Below are 15,664 nucleotides of genomic sequence, written 5' to 3'. Positions count from 1 at the left end.
TGCAACCTGGCAAAGGTGGGGTTGAATTTAGGCAGTTGTGGCCCACTGCAACAGAAAATATCAGTCAGCTACACCCTGTCTCAATTGTGCTGCTTTCCCCCACTATTTTCTACACCACATTACCATTTTTGGCCACAACACAGTGAGAGAATTCAAGTTACAGCAATCAAACTCTTTTACCTCTTCCAAGAAGTTCATGCTTCACTTTGGGAACCCTGATAGTTTGTAAGACATGTCTCCTTGTGCCCTTCAGGCTGAGAAAATGCTACATTATTACTACCAAGTCCGAAAGATTTGCTTAAGGTCTGCCACTCTCTACTCTCTGCTTCCCCTTTTACCTGAATGTGCAGACTCGGGAGTAGATCGGTAACTCTGTGTTGGTGAACGAGGGGAGAGGTTTTGAGTAGGTGAACCAGGAACACTCTCTCCAGATGACAGAGAACGGTTGAGAGAAGACAAACTCCTGCTGGTGTGAAGCAGAGAAGCCTGCTTGGTAATCTTCCTGAACAGAGAGCTCTTCTTCTTACTGAGAAAGTGAAAGTGAATACTATCATTATTTGTATAAACAAATAGGATCAGCATCTTTGATATGCATCTTTTCCCAGCGAAAACTTGGATCCAGAAGAGACTTCTGTAGACAAGGTGCAGGGGGGTGGGCAAATTTTGCCGGTTTCCCTTTCTCCCGGCAACCCTGCCCTGTGCTATTCCCATGCAGAGGACCCTACAGGCATCCAGAGTAGATTTTTTAGAAGGTGCAGATGGAGGCAATTCTGAGACCACCCTGTTCATAAGCAGGAACTTCACTTATGGAACTCTGGGTGCAACCCATAGCTTACTAAAATCGTCTCTCACTGTGTAATTCTTGTGATATAAAACATTCACTAGCAGAAGATATTTCTGCAATTTTCCTTGGCAACTGCTATCAGAGCATAATTTCATTTCCTAAAAGAAAGCATCACTAACCTTTCCTGTCCATCTTTTGTTTTGCTTTTCTTGTTCCTCCTTGCCATCTTTGATTTATAGCTGGCCTTCCGAGCTGGCCCCACTTTAATTGATGTGTTCTCAAAAGGTGTAGTAGATATGGACACTTTATTTCCACTCTGCCAGCAAGAAAACACACACACACATTTTACTTATCTCTTTATCTCTCATGAGTATTTTGGTTGGGCTGGATGTTAATACTAGGGGAAATGCCAGTCTACCACTGTGTGGCTTAAATTAGCCTCTGTAATTCTGTTTCCTCTTCTCCAATATGTATTTATTCATTTTGTCTTTAGAAAATGCTGCTAGAAGGTCTTCTTGAGTCACAGGTTTTTCAACTAATTAAGCAACATTTTTTCTAGTTGAAGGACAGCCACAAATAGTTTCAACACTGTGATTCCCATTATGCAACATAAATTTGTTAAGGTAACCAGAAGCCAATCAAATAAATTACAACATGTCCAGCAGCTTCATGCTAGAAATTATTTCAAGCAGCATTTCCCAACTCCAGCACTTCTACTTGGTTTTATCTTTGGTATTCCTTCCTCTTCTAAAGCATGGATGGATGACCTGTGGACCGCCATAAGTTGTTGGACCAATTCCTATCACCTTTCACTACTGACCATGGTGGCTGGGAGGTTAAGAGTCCTACAAAAACAGGAGGGTCACAGTTCCCCATCCCTGCTCTAAAGAAATATTTATTCAAATTACTCCCCATTCAGGCAACAGGTTCAAAGTGCATTTGCTCCTTGCATTTCTCATGCAAGCTCCTTCTTTGTCAACTGACTCCACTGCTGCTCCATAGCATAGGAAGGCTTGCAACTTCTGTGGTGTCACAGGCACAAATCTACTTGTGAAACTGTATTCCAGAAAGCACTCCAAATGCTAGCTAGATAAAACTTTTCGCCAGCAACAATATATTACTGTCTGATGTGTGAGGAAAATGAATCAGAAGCCCTACCCTGAAGAGAAGCATTTGGACCTTCCAAAGAAATCATTTCACATTTACCATGTGGAAAAGCCTTCAGACAAATCAGAGCAAAATGCTTAAAAAAAAAGTTTTCAATCTACGATGAGAGCAATAAGAGAAAATAGTGTTTTGCAGCTTAAAAATTAGAAAAATAATTCAAATAGCATGTTCCTTATGGTGAAAAAGGATTCATGTTTTAGTAATGCTGCTATTAATGCTTTTGGTTCATCTGCCTCTATTTTTCTAGTACAATATGCTAGGCTCTGTATTGCAGAAGCTTTAACAACACAAGACTCCTTGAAACTTTTACCCTGTCTCTCAAAACCAAACTTCAGGACAGTGTACAACATAGTAATCAAAATACAAATAAAATAATTAAAACTAATGAACAGCATACTAAGAGCAACATATAAGAGCAACATATAAAAGCAACATAGATTAAAATCATCAGCAAGATAAAGCAAAGTCTGGGGAAATAAATGGTCAGACACCAATATGACACAAAGGGATACTCCAGGAGAACCTCCTTGGGGTAAGCATCCCTTTTTTATGTTTATGCACATTGCACTTGTCGCACAGCACGTGTGTATACTCCATCTTTACCTTCAAGACCAACTCCACCACTTCAGTATGAACCAGTCCATGTACAGGCTCTCCATTCACATGGGTTATCAAGTCCCCTTCTCTCAGACCAGCCTCACTTGCAGGGCCACCTTCTTCTACATGCTGACAATATAGAGACAATGCATCAAGTTCAACAAACAGAATCATCTGTTCATGTTATCTGCCCCTCAACTCTACATACAAACCAGTCTCAGAATTTCCGTGCACTAGAAGGCGATGCTATGCTCACTACCAAGTTTTTCATTTGGACCTTTGTGAAGATATAAATGAACTGCCTCATACCAAGTCAGACCGCTGGCTCATCTAGCCCACTCGTCTATCTAGCATACATTCTCTGGGGTCTCAGGCAGAGGTCTTTCTCAGCTTATCTACCTAACTGGAGATGTCAGGGACTGCACCTGGGGCCTTATAGCTGCATGGCATGTGGTGTGGTTCTGCTACTCATCTCTAAGTTATTAATAATAATTTCTCTCCCAATACAAATAGTTATGAATATTTATGAGTCAAGATGGGTAAACAATCAATTGCAAGCATGAAAACAACCCAAATGATGATGTGTTCAATTTGTGGCATGTGATCCTGTGCCTTATGACAGCTAAGTCTTCTACATAATGCAGTCCTTGTCAAGGTCAAGCAGAATAAGGATCAGAAGCAGATTTACAAAAGCAATTATTCTATTCCATATTATTATTGTATCACTGATAATTAGATTCAAACAATAATCACCATTTTGATGAGGAAACCTTAAGTGATGTCTATAGGGAAATTGGGGCACTCTTTCCCCTCCCATTTCTTTTTTTCTTTTTAACCTGTGAGCATCATGCAATTAAAACTGAGAAACATTCTTTGTGGGGAATGGCTCTGGCAAACAATCGCATATAAACTTCAAAAAGAGAACACGTATACAAGACAGGCTGTCTGAGAATACGGGTGAAGGAGAAACAGCAAGCACACACAGCAAGCCCCTTGTATAATTCACAGCTGAACTGAATTCCAAATCCCTAGTCGATTCAGTGGGAAGACAGTGATGCTTTAAGACATGTAATCAACTCCAGGCAGATGTGTGAAAAATCCTAAGGGAAGGAGATGATCCGAAGCAGACCATCATTGTCAACACAGCTCAGAAGGAATTAAATGTAATTAACCCAGGGGTTACAACTCTGATAGAGAGCTTCCCACCCCCCACCCAATATATTTCTGTAGAAGAGAGACACCGTTTCTGCGTTGATTCTGGGAAGAGCCAAGGAAAAACAAGGGGTTTTATTGGGCCCAGTTAATTAAAGGTTCTTTCCAAATTAGGCTATAAGCGAGTCATATCATGACTGAGACGAACGTACCCAGACCATGTGTTGCACTGTGTAGACATCACTGTTCCCCATGTAGACTCTAATAGCACGAAGTGTGAAGCCGTATTTCTTCCCAGCTCGGTGGATGATGATTGGTGGTTTGGGATTCATGACAGCAGGAGAAAAGTCCCGACTTGGAGATGAGTCTCTTGAAGATGGATTGGAGGAGAGAGAATGAGGTGACATTGGACTAGCCAATGGAGAACATGTATGGTGCTCTACATGAAAATAAAGAAGGACTGCAAATTAGAAAGCCTGGTTTTCATAAGAAAATACAATGTGCATTAAATTATGAAAGTGGAACAAAATATCTTGATTTGTAACACTTGTAGAATTATACCACTTGCATTTGAAAAAGCCTAGTGACACTTGATTCCTCTTTTCTTGGCCACTGAAAATATGTTTTAACAAATCAACATCAGAGAAACGGAATATCAGGATTGTGCATTACTTGTCACCGCTAACCTAGCCAAGTTATACTCTTATTCTGTAACTGACCTGTAAGCATGTCCTAAAAAATATTCTGATTTCAGATCTGAAGCTATGGGTTTTTCTTCTTCTATAAAATCACCTCTCTCAAAAGGAGTGATTTCACAGGCTTAACATGATCAAGAGGTTGGAGCACCTTCCTCATGAAGAAAGCCTGAAGTGTTTTGGCTGTTTAGTTTGGAAAAATTACAGAAAGCATGACAGAAGTTTAGAAAAATATTAATGGTATAGAGAAATGTTTCATATAAACAAACAGACCCTAGGAACATGAAATGAAACTGATGGCCACTTGAATCAAGAGTCAGGACATTAAAAAGAAGCACTTTTGCACACTGCCCATAAATAAGGCATTTAATACCATAGGACGATGTGGGATTAAGCAACTTCATAAAGGATATTCATCCACAGCCACTGGCTGTGAACTGAATTGCCATATTCCCTATTCACTGTATAACCACACTGTCTAGTATACCAGACAATGGGAGCAAACAGCAGATGGTCATGGTTAAGTAAATGGGAAATATTGGCCCACACTGACTCATTTCTGGACATAAAATGCTGAACTTGACCACAGAAATGAACCAATACTGTCTATGGCAGGCAATGAGAAAAAGGGCAACCCCGCACAGCGAATTTTACCCATTTGAAACTTATTCTGTTGACTTAAGTAGTGAATTCACCCACAGCTTGTTCTTTCAATGAATGTTAGAGCTAATGACATGCCGGGAGCAGTGCACAGCTCCTTAAGAATGAGCCGTCCGAAGAGGGTTATATGCAAATAGCTGCCTAGGGCCATATTGCAGCCACATTGAGGTTAGATTTCTATTTCTATGGTTCAAATGAACTTAGTAACTTGATCCATTGCAGCATTTTTTTTACACCATCTCAGCTGTTCATGAAATTCTTGAAATGCAGTAATGTCAGTAGATGCCTGCACAGCTACAAGACACCTACATTTTTCTCATGCTTGCAATTTTAACATGCTGCTCCATAAACATCTACAAACAAAAGAAGCTGCATTTTAAGAAACTATAATAAAATAGCTTATGGTAGATGTAGTTAAAAAGCTGACAAATAAATTGCTGTCCTTGATATATAATTGAGTTATAAATGGCAAATCATTACATCTTCACCGCCAGAACAACATGACTTTAAATGAATCTTGGCCCAACTTGAAATATATAAAGGTATTACTTCAAGTGCTTAAAAGTCCTCTGGTTTTAAGCAAGTCACCCAAATAATACTCTTTCCGTATCTTACCTGAAGGAATTAGGAGAGAGAGGGCTGTGGCCGATGCTGACTTAATCACTTTATTAACAGGACGTGTGGTCCGTTTTTCCCCAGACTCCCCAGAGAGTAGCCTATGTCGGGCTCGCCGCACTGCCAAGTCACTTGTGGCTTTAGGAGTAGTAAACTCTGGGCCCTCGTTGCTATTACTGCGAGTGCACTGATCAGAGAAGTCTGTAGTGCTTCCAGCTACAGTATCAATTAAAATAGATTAGAACCATAGGGAATTTCTAACAGTCTGTTCCCCTGCAGGCACGTATATGAAATCAAAGTCATGTTTACACACAGCCCGACAGTGAACTTTCCTCAGAAGCAAACCCAAGCCCTGAAGCCTTATTTATAGATGCATTTAACTAGGGGTGTTATAATCTCAACAAAATTACCATGTTTTCCTTCTGCTACAAAAACACATAATTAAGCCAAAGAAACTTCACCCCAAACACCCTGAATAAAGCTAACTCTGCTACTGTGTTGGAAGTAGCGGAAGTCTGAGATTTTTTGGGGGGGGAGGGGTGGTATTAAAGATCCAAACAACATGATGAAAAAAGAAGACCAGTTAATCTATCAACAAAAGTTGGGGACAAAGACCACAACCTGTTTGTTTGCTACTTCTAAACAAGATGTTCTGTATTATAGAAGGCATTATGACATAGCTTTTAATATTTTAACATGGACCCGACAAAAAAGCAGTCCAGTTTTTTTTACGGTTCCGAAGTGAAGCCAGCTGTTGGCCCTGTGGATCTGTGAAAACTTGAGTAACAAGCTTCTTGAGAAACAATCTCCTTACCTGCGACAGGTGAGCAAGACTGCAACTCCCTGCCACCCAGGTCTATCTTTATCACCTCAGAGAGATCACTGGACATCTATGTGTGGGTTAACATCTGAATATGGTTTATGAATGTAAAATCCAGTGCATGTAGTGCCAAATTGCATTGTTGATCCCCAGACTGTGTGTGTGGTATCACCCACACTGTTCAGATCTATGTGACATTTATGCACATACTCCCTGTTCAATATGACGCCTATGCATAGATGCCTAACAGAACAGAAGCATCCAGGGAGGCAAAATTTTTCTACCCCATATTGTGTAAGGAGATGTTTAGAATGACCTGCCCAGATAACAATAAGCTTAGTGCACCTAGTGGAGACAATGCTTCCATCTTGAAAGGCACATACCTGTCAGTGTTGAGCTGCTCATATTACTGACAGTTGAAGAGGGTGTTTTTAACCCATCCTCATCATCCAGTTGTAGTTCTCGCTCCACAGGTTGTTCTGGAATTGGAAGAGGGTGACTTTCCCGTGGCTGTGTCCCATCCAGCTGTTTCTTTTTACCTTCTTCCTCAGCTGAAATGGCAAAGCGGGGCATGTCTAGAAGCCCAGAGCATCGCCGGCGGACAGTCAGAGGTGGACTGGAGTCACTCTCTGTGTGAGAGGATTCAGACACTGAGAGATGTTTCCGCAGTCTGTAGGGAAGAGAACAGAACAAACCCCAGATAATTTATTTTTCAGGAAGTTGGTGATTTCAAGATGCAGCTACTGTTAATGATATACAAGCATAATAAAGCAAAAGTCAAGAATGAGCGATCTAGTTGGAGCAAACTTTGACATGCTTATAAAAAAGGCAAGATAATTTGGTGCTATGATTTGTTAATCAAAGTGATGGTATTTCAGTCAAGACAGAACTGAAATTAGATGATTTGAAAAGACTAAAAAGCCACTATTGAAGCCACAAATTTCACAAATATGTTAGGCAATTTATCAAAACTTTTAATCTCAAACACCCCACGCTCCCTATCAATATAGGTAGCTGTGGTTGCATTTCTTTCTATTTTTCAGTACACCAAAACCAAAGTATAAGTGGATATTATATTTAGAAATAAAGCTTTCAGAAATCTAAAACCTTTTATACAGAAATTTTATACACCAATCGCAGAAGAATTGATATAGCACGATTTGAGGGTTGTACTCTATATTCCATTATCTCAGTAAGGATAGGAGATGGTTTCACTTGCCTAAAAGTCACATTTTGAAGCAGGAACGTACCAGCTACCGTAATTCCTCATACTCTTTGACGCTATGCTACATAGCACTACCAATGAAAGATCCAAGTGAAGCAATTATTTGCATTGAGTACAAGTCATAAACTACTGTTTTTCCATTTAGTATCAAAAAAGAGGAAGGCGTGATTAATGGCCACAATAGCTGTATATATGTTTCCTCCCCACTCTTACTTTTAAAGAAATCATTCCTTTCAGCCAAATTAAGCATTTTGGTAGTTGAGTGAAGGCATTTTATTTTGATAGAACAGTTTTTTGGAGAACAGTTTAAAAACAATCTTTACTGAAACTGCATATTGCTTTCCACTATCACTGAGATTTAAGCAGAATATACAGAATTGCAGCTTGAAATATTAAGCTACCAAGTCCACTATTTAGACGTGTATTAGAAGGGAACATTGACATTCAGCATAGTCAAAAGTACCAATACGTTTCTTTAAATACTTGACTGTAAAAACCTCTACACTGGCACTTTATTTGGATGTTCATGTGAGCATCCCTTTCAGACAAAAGGTAGCCAACATGGTGTCTGTCATTCAGATGATATGGAGTACAATTTCCATTAGCCTGAGCCACCACAGTCAACTGTCAGAGATAAGACAAGCTGTGGCTCACAACATCTGGGGAGCACTGTGTTGATTAAGACCCCTCACAAAATACTTTTTTGATTAACAGTAAAACTCGTTGCATTATATTTGTTGTGATAAAAGTCTGGCAATGCTTCATGGAATATTAGCATATTATGAAGTTTATCTGTTCATACACTGCTTCTTTGCCCCCACAAACATTATTTTAATCCAGAGGCAGGGAGAAAAAGTAAATGACACCTAGCATTTGTTACGCTCACATTTCAGGAGACCCAATCACCCAGCTGCGGTCTCGACACTTCAGGCCAAGGCTTTCTAGTCTGTCATCTTTTTCCTCACTCAGGCTACGCTTGGTAGGCGGTGGCGTTTTCCTCTCTTCATGGATGGAAAGACGTTCCATACTGCTGTACACCTATAGGTACAATCAAACTGTATATTAGAATGACAACGGTCACTGATGGACTCTTTAAATCACAGGATATTTCAGAATTCCAATTTTTAAACTGAAAAGATCGAATTGGCAATGTCCTTTAATTATCTGCTGAAGCCAACAAGAAGATGTAGGTGCCCACAAATTGCTGTTATTTCTGTAAAGTGATTTTAAGTTCTATGCTTGCAACAGAGGTTTTGGAAAACAAAGCTTCACCATTTTAATTAATGGTGAGGGTGTTAAGATTTCCAACCCCAGAGATAATCTATTTCTAGAAATTCTGTAGTACAAGCTTAACCAAGAGAGATTTTTTAAAAAAAGAAATCCTACACCCTACTGACTAATTTGCTTAGTCAATCATGCCTCAACAACTGCTTTACAATGACATTTTAAATCATTGAACAGTTAACAGGAGAGAGAGAGAGAAATCTGTGTTTATAAGACTGAACTCAACTGAGAACCTGATTTGCATATGAGACTGATGAAAACAACATTATTAAAAATTCACAACATCAACAGGATAGCTATTAATAAATTATCTGGATGAATTGTCAGACAACATTTTCAAACTATAATGAGCCTTTCGTGCCACCCACATGATGAATGCTGTATTATTTTTCAGAGCTCAAGACACAGGCATGGCTCCATCAGCTCAGTTTTGCACTGTGCCCCCCCCCCCAAATACTGCATCTGTACCTCATTTTGTGCCTCATCACTGAGTATTCTGGTTCAGAAGTCAAATTTCAAAATCCATTTGGATTTTTCTAGAGAGCTCCTTGAGCAGGACATAAGGCGCAGGCATTCTGCTCATGCCTATTAGTATTGCTAATTACTAAGCAACCATCATGTTCTAGGACCTTTTCTGAAAATCCTGCTACGAATTTTCAATTTCCTCCTAACGTCTTGTATATTCTTCTACTGAAATAATTCCCAAAACAGGCCTGCTTATGTGTGTCATCTCTAACACCCCCACAAAAGTTGACACAGCAGGTATGTTGCTCTGTGGTTAATTCAATCCCATCAATCACAGCACAGAACTCTGTTGGGCCCAGAGTCCATTTACAAATGGGCAGCTCTTGTACAGGCAAGTAATTACAGTGGTGCCTTGGTTCTCAAACGCCTTGCTATTCAAACAACTTGGAAGCTAAAACTGCAAACCTGGAAGTAAGTGTTCCAGTTTGCGAACTTTTTTCAGAAGCCGAATGTGCTCCGTTTTGAGCGCCACGATTCCATTTTGAGTGTTACTCTGAGTTCTGTCTGTTTTGCTATTTATTTTGCGTTTTTGTTTCTACGGCTCTTTTGTTTTTGTTTTTGTGACTGTTCAGCTACTGATTGATTGATTGTGTGACTGCAGTACATTGTTTATTGCTTTCATTTTATGGATCAATGGTTTCATTAGATAGTAAAATTCATGTTAAATTGCTGTTTTAGGGGTTGTTTTTAAAAGACTGGAACAGATTAATCCATTTTGCATTACTTTATATGGGAAAGTGCACCTTGGTTTTGAAACACTTTGGTTTTGGAACGGACTTCTGGAACGGATTAAGTTTGAGACCCAAGGTACCACTGTACCTCCTAAACAGCCTAGCTTCCATGTAAGTTATAGAGATCATACAGCTGTTCATACTGTTTTGACCACAACAGAGTTCAAATCCCATCTATTTATTAAAAATATATACCTTGCTAAACCTTGGTGAACATGAGGAAAACTGCCTAAGTTCCACATGATCATCGTCATTCGTGTCATCCTCTTCCTCAGAATCTAAATGCTGATATCGCTCGGTGCGAGCTGCAAACGAGAACACAAAATTGAGGTCATGTATTCAACAGGCAAGGAACAGTTGGCACTCTTGGGATTTACAAATAAATATCCTACTTGAGATCAGGGACTTTCCTGAGATTCATCAATTATACAAGTGGAATATAATTTGGCTTGATTCTTAGATAGCAGTCATTTTTTTCTTTCACCATCAAATTTTCATTTCTCCTGGCCATAAGGTACACAAAGTTATCAAAACGAATTACAAAAGTACAGCTCTTTCAAACTTTTAAAACCAAAGATTCAGGCAGTTCTCCTGGGAGTCCACCATGACTACAATAAAAAGGCGGAGTTTCAATTATTAACATCATGGTTGTAGAAATCCTGTTAGCCTGGCTGTGAACATTCAAATTACTTTTAATATAGTTTTGCTACAGCAAGAGCAACTGAAGCTACTTTTACTGTTATACCTCTGTCACACTTGCTGAGTAAACAACAGATTGTCTGTTAGCTGCACTAATATTCACATCCTCAAGTAGCTGAGACAATAAATGTACTCAACGCATCTTGACAACAGAACGGTGGGACCGAAAAGTGATAACTTTTCTTAGCAGAAACCAATTCAATTGTAATTGGTAGTTTTCATAGCCATGATGGAACTTAATCATTGCATATAAGGAGCAATGGGCTAGCAAGACAGAATGACAATTAGTCTAATTTTAAATTCTAATTTTGAAACTGACATCTCAAAACAACAAACCAAAATACTTAATTGAGCTGCTTGATGCACATGCTGTGCTGCAGAAGCAAATAAAATCCACCTTTTCAGGTGCATATTGATTATAGTTGGCCTCAACACCAGCTGCATGCTGTATAGGAGACAGAAACGACAATTTCTATCTGGGAGGCTTAGCTTGAAAGAAAACCTGTATCTGCGTAAGGCAGACTTCTCAAGGCCTTTTGTCAGCTTTCTCAAATTCGAAGCTCTCTCTACAATAGTCTACAAATTGTCTTTTATTTTACTATGAGTAGTTTAGTGCAAACTTTATAGATCAGTATGTGCAACAGATCATCCTTAGTGGTCTTGCCTATTTTATAGCATTCTACCTGTTACTACTTCATTTCCTCATATAACACCAACTTACAATGCACCAAGTTTTACTTTCAAATCCAATCCAACTAAAAGCTTATCATGAGTTTATCTGCACAATGCAGAAGAACCTTAATATAACTCAGACTTCTGAACATTACATTGGAATCCCAGAATGACATTTTTTGCAAGGCGTAATGCAGTATGAGGCTGTATGAGTGATTTCTGAATCAGAAGTTTGAATGGGTTTTGTCTGAAAGCTCAAAATATGCTCATAACTCCCTTTCATTAACAGGTTTGCAAGCTACTCACGTGCACATCTTAATACACAATATTAACAATAATACTGAAAATCATCTACAGTTAACAGTCAACTTTTCCCCCTTACTGTCAAAGTAGCTTGTGTCATCTTCCGATTCTAACTGTGGAATAAATTCTGCCTTTTGTCGGAGTAATCCATTCCAGTCCAAATCCTTGAAGAATCTGTGTTGCTTCACCTCAAAAGCACTCCCTGAAATGACAACATTGTTAGGAATTCTTAAACGATGTCATAGTAAATGAAGCCAGGAAGTCTACCCTTCGAAAAATGTTTAAACATCAGTCTACTGTTAGAACAAAGTAGAGCTCAACTGCAAGACCCAATTGCTATGATGGGAACAAGTCAGGGAATGGGGGGGGGGGGAATTGCACCATTCAGCTCTTGCTCCCCATTTGTAAGGACATATTTCTGCTGCAGAACCCTATGTACTTTTAATGGCCATTCTGCCAAAGACTGAGGAAACAGCAGATCACTGAGAAGGTTAACTGCATGGTCACCATACTCCCCCCTTGCAATTAGCAGGTTTGGGGGTTATATTTCAGAGTTTCCCACAACCGTTTTGATAAAAATGAGTTTGTACCTGTTCCCAGCCTTTCCATAGGATTTTGTCGGAGAAGTTTACCGATGAGGTCCTGCGCATCTAGTGGTAAAGCATCATCTCCTTCTGGCCAAGCAATTTCATCTATATAAATTAGTTTGATAGGATTAGAATAGAAAAATGCAGTATTCTGCTCAAGGAATGAGACTTTTATTGCCTTCTCTGCCCCCTACAAAGATGCAGCTTTCTGTGCCCTACAAAAGCTGTTCCTGCAGGGTCAGTGGAACTTCCCAACACCTCCTGAGCCAAATATGTAGGCTTGGAGCCATTCACCAAATACAGAGAGACAACACTTTTTGCTTATAAAGGTAGGATACATACCATGGATAACTTGTCCAAATAATTCTTCCGGTGTGTCGCCAAAAAAAGGAACGCAGCCAACTAGAAACTCATACAAGATTACTCCCATGGCCCACCAATCCACAGGCTTTCCATAACCCTGCCGCAAGATCACTTCTGGGGCAATGTATTCTGGAGTCCCACACACCTGAACAAGGGGGGGGGGCGGGAGGTAAATGAACTATTGCATTCAAAATCACTCTTGTTCCACATAACACATGGAATGAAGATTATCTTTCCTACTGGAAGCATCCCAGAGAATGGAACTTCATGTTAGAAAACTTAAAACCCCACACCGAAGCCAATTAGGAGTTACAAAGTTACTGCAATTATCCTGAGACGGTTCAGAAGATTTTAAAAACAAAACTTTTGTCCTTTTATAGTTGAAGCTTTCTTCATAAATAAAATGCATCCATGAAGACAACTCATATTCCTGTTTTATTTCATTAAGAAGTCCAATAGTGCCACGGCTTTGAACAAATTATATAAGGATTTTTAACTTTCAAATGTTCGAAGATGTACACAAGGGTCATCAGCATGAATGTAGCTTTGCAGTCCAAATGGAACTGTATCTGTAACTGCCCTATACTTAGGGATCTTTAATAAATATGGATTTTATTATACCACCTGTGGATCAAAGAGATACGTGTCACAAAACCTGCAGGGCACATACTTGCTACTGGCTTCCTTAAAGAACAGCATGTGCCGTTATTTATAGATGTTTCAAAAAGAAAACTTCAAAGTACCTGCTTATCCAAGAATTCTCTGGCATCTTTCTCAATGTGTCCTTCATATAGGTTGGTTGTCAAGCTCATTAAGCCAATTTTAGAGAGGCCAAAGTCTGTCAGCTTGATGTGACCCATCGATGTTATGAGAAGACTGAAGCAAAAATAGGTAAGTGTTACTGAAAAGTAAAGCAAACTAAAGTTTTATACAATGTTATACTATTTATGATCTACCAAAACACTTGATAAAATGTCCTTAATTTATAGTCTTGACTGCCACATAGTATAGAGGCAAACTTCAACAGGCAGAGAATTCTACAGATATACAGTGGTACCTCGCAAGACGAATGCTTCGCAAGACGAAAAACGCGCAAGACGAAAGAGTTTTCCGTTTTTTGAGTCGTTCCGCAAGACGAATTTCCCTATGGGCTTGCTTTGCAAGATGAAACGTCTTGCGAGTTTGTTTCCTTTTTCTTAAAGCCGCTAAGCCGTTAATAGCCGCTAAGCCGTTAATAGCCGCTAAGCCGCTAATAGCCGTGCTTCGCAAGACGAAAAAACCGCAAGACGAAGAGACTCGCGGAACGGATTAATTTCGTCTTGCGAGGCACCACTGTACTCTTTCCCACAATGAAGGCACGCTCTTAAGTGAGGAAACACTGATCAGGGCTTCTCGTACTGATCACAATGTGATGACTTTCAGGCTACACAGGACTGTAAAGATCAGCATGAGTATCTTTAGCTGGGCATGAAAATGATCAGCAACATTTTAATGCCTTACTGATTCAGTTCTGAGCAACTTTGTACACAAACATTTAAAATTAAAGTTTGAGCCAAGATATCTGCTATAAAGTTGTGCCCTGTCTGCATTTTTAGCAGCTATTAAAGTATAGGCACTTCTCACTGCACAGGGACAATGGGACCCCCCACTTTGTTATATTTAAAATCTCTCACTTCAAATTTAGGCAATCATGAATTGCCTAAATATATTTCAAATATATTTCACTAATAAAAGCACAGAATGACATCTGTAAAGAAAGAGCTCAGTAACAAGAACATTATAATAATAAAAACTTGCCCTTGCAGGGGGGGGGGGGAAATGGCACACATCGTTCCTATAACTATTTTTAGCATGGACAGCTGCGACTACAGGTCCAAACATGAGAAGCTAAAAGCGTACTTGTCAGGCTTTAGGTCACGGTGGACGATGCCATAATTGTGGAGATATTCCAGTGCCAGAACAGTTTCTGCAAAATACATTCTTGCCATATCAACAGGTAAAGCTCCAATATTCTTCAAGAGAGTTGCACAATCACCCCCTAAGACAATATGGTAAAAAAACAAAAACAAAAACAGCATAAAAAGATGAGAAACATTTGTGTCAAGTCACTGTCTGTCAGCCAGATCTGATGTACGCAACTTGTTATAGCAAAATCAGATACACATCTATTCAGAAATAAGTTCTATTGAGTTCAATGAGGTTAATTCTCAGGTAGGTAGCTATGGGTACGAGACTGCAATATGCCAGTGCAACATTTTAATAATATCCTCCTTTATACTGGCTAAGATTTGCTCCAATACACTGCTTCTGGCATAATGTTCTGAAGTCTTGGGCTTGTAACCCTTTTCCCAGTATGAACGTGTACTACTGAGGAGCAGTTCCCATAAGTACACAAAAAAAGAAAAGGGGTGAAAGAAAAACAGTGGTGTATTGCTGCTAGAGAGAAGGTAGTAGTGTATGTATTTACATTTAGGTGAGCACTCTCCACAGCAATGGGTATCCTATGTCAGGCTTATCTTCTAAAGACTTTTCAAAATAGTAATACACAACAGTGAAAGCACAGGAGGATGACTGATCTGTAGTGCTCATGGCACCATCAGCCACAATAGCTGTGCTTGTTGGGTAAAATATGACAGACCTTGCAGTGCTTAAAAACAAAACAAAAAACCACTGGCTTTTGCAAGTCTCCAAGGACAAGGAGCAGCACAGAAATGGAGCAACAGATTTGCAGTTGCAGTAGCTTTTCTGTTCGCACTTTACACACAAAAAAGCAATGAGGATACTT

General features: G+C 39.5%; 1 protein-coding gene across 1 annotated transcript in view; it reads right to left on the bottom strand.

The window, feature by feature from the left end:
* The window catches only part of MAST2 (microtubule associated serine/threonine kinase 2), a 155,514-nt gene that overhangs the window by 5,762 nt on the left and 134,088 nt on the right, over positions 1-15,664 (bottom strand). The window contains exons 17-29 of the mRNA XM_081193140.1: positions 14,779-14,917; positions 13,623-13,755; positions 12,859-13,024; positions 12,520-12,621; positions 12,009-12,131; positions 10,451-10,560; positions 8,602-8,753; positions 6,874-7,160; positions 5,671-5,886; positions 3,913-4,139; positions 2,555-2,677; positions 964-1,100; positions 339-526 (exon numbers count right to left, since the gene is read on the bottom strand). Coding sequence (XP_081049266.1) covers positions 339-526; positions 964-1,100; positions 2,555-2,677; positions 3,913-4,139; positions 5,671-5,886; positions 6,874-7,160; positions 8,602-8,753; positions 10,451-10,560; positions 12,009-12,131; positions 12,520-12,621; positions 12,859-13,024; positions 13,623-13,755; positions 14,779-14,917 — 2,103 coding nt within the window. The remainder of the gene's footprint in view (positions 1-338; positions 527-963; positions 1,101-2,554; positions 2,678-3,912; positions 4,140-5,670; positions 5,887-6,873; positions 7,161-8,601; positions 8,754-10,450; positions 10,561-12,008; positions 12,132-12,519; positions 12,622-12,858; positions 13,025-13,622; positions 13,756-14,778; positions 14,918-15,664) is intronic.

Source organism: Podarcis bocagei (genome assembly GCF_964188305.1).
Source record: "Podarcis bocagei genome assembly, chromosome: 5".
In the NCBI taxonomy this organism is placed as follows: Eukaryota; Metazoa; Chordata; class Lepidosauria; order Squamata; family Lacertidae; genus Podarcis; species Podarcis bocagei.
Note: the sequence above shows the minus strand (reverse complement) of the source record. Positions and strands in the feature narration are given on the sequence as shown.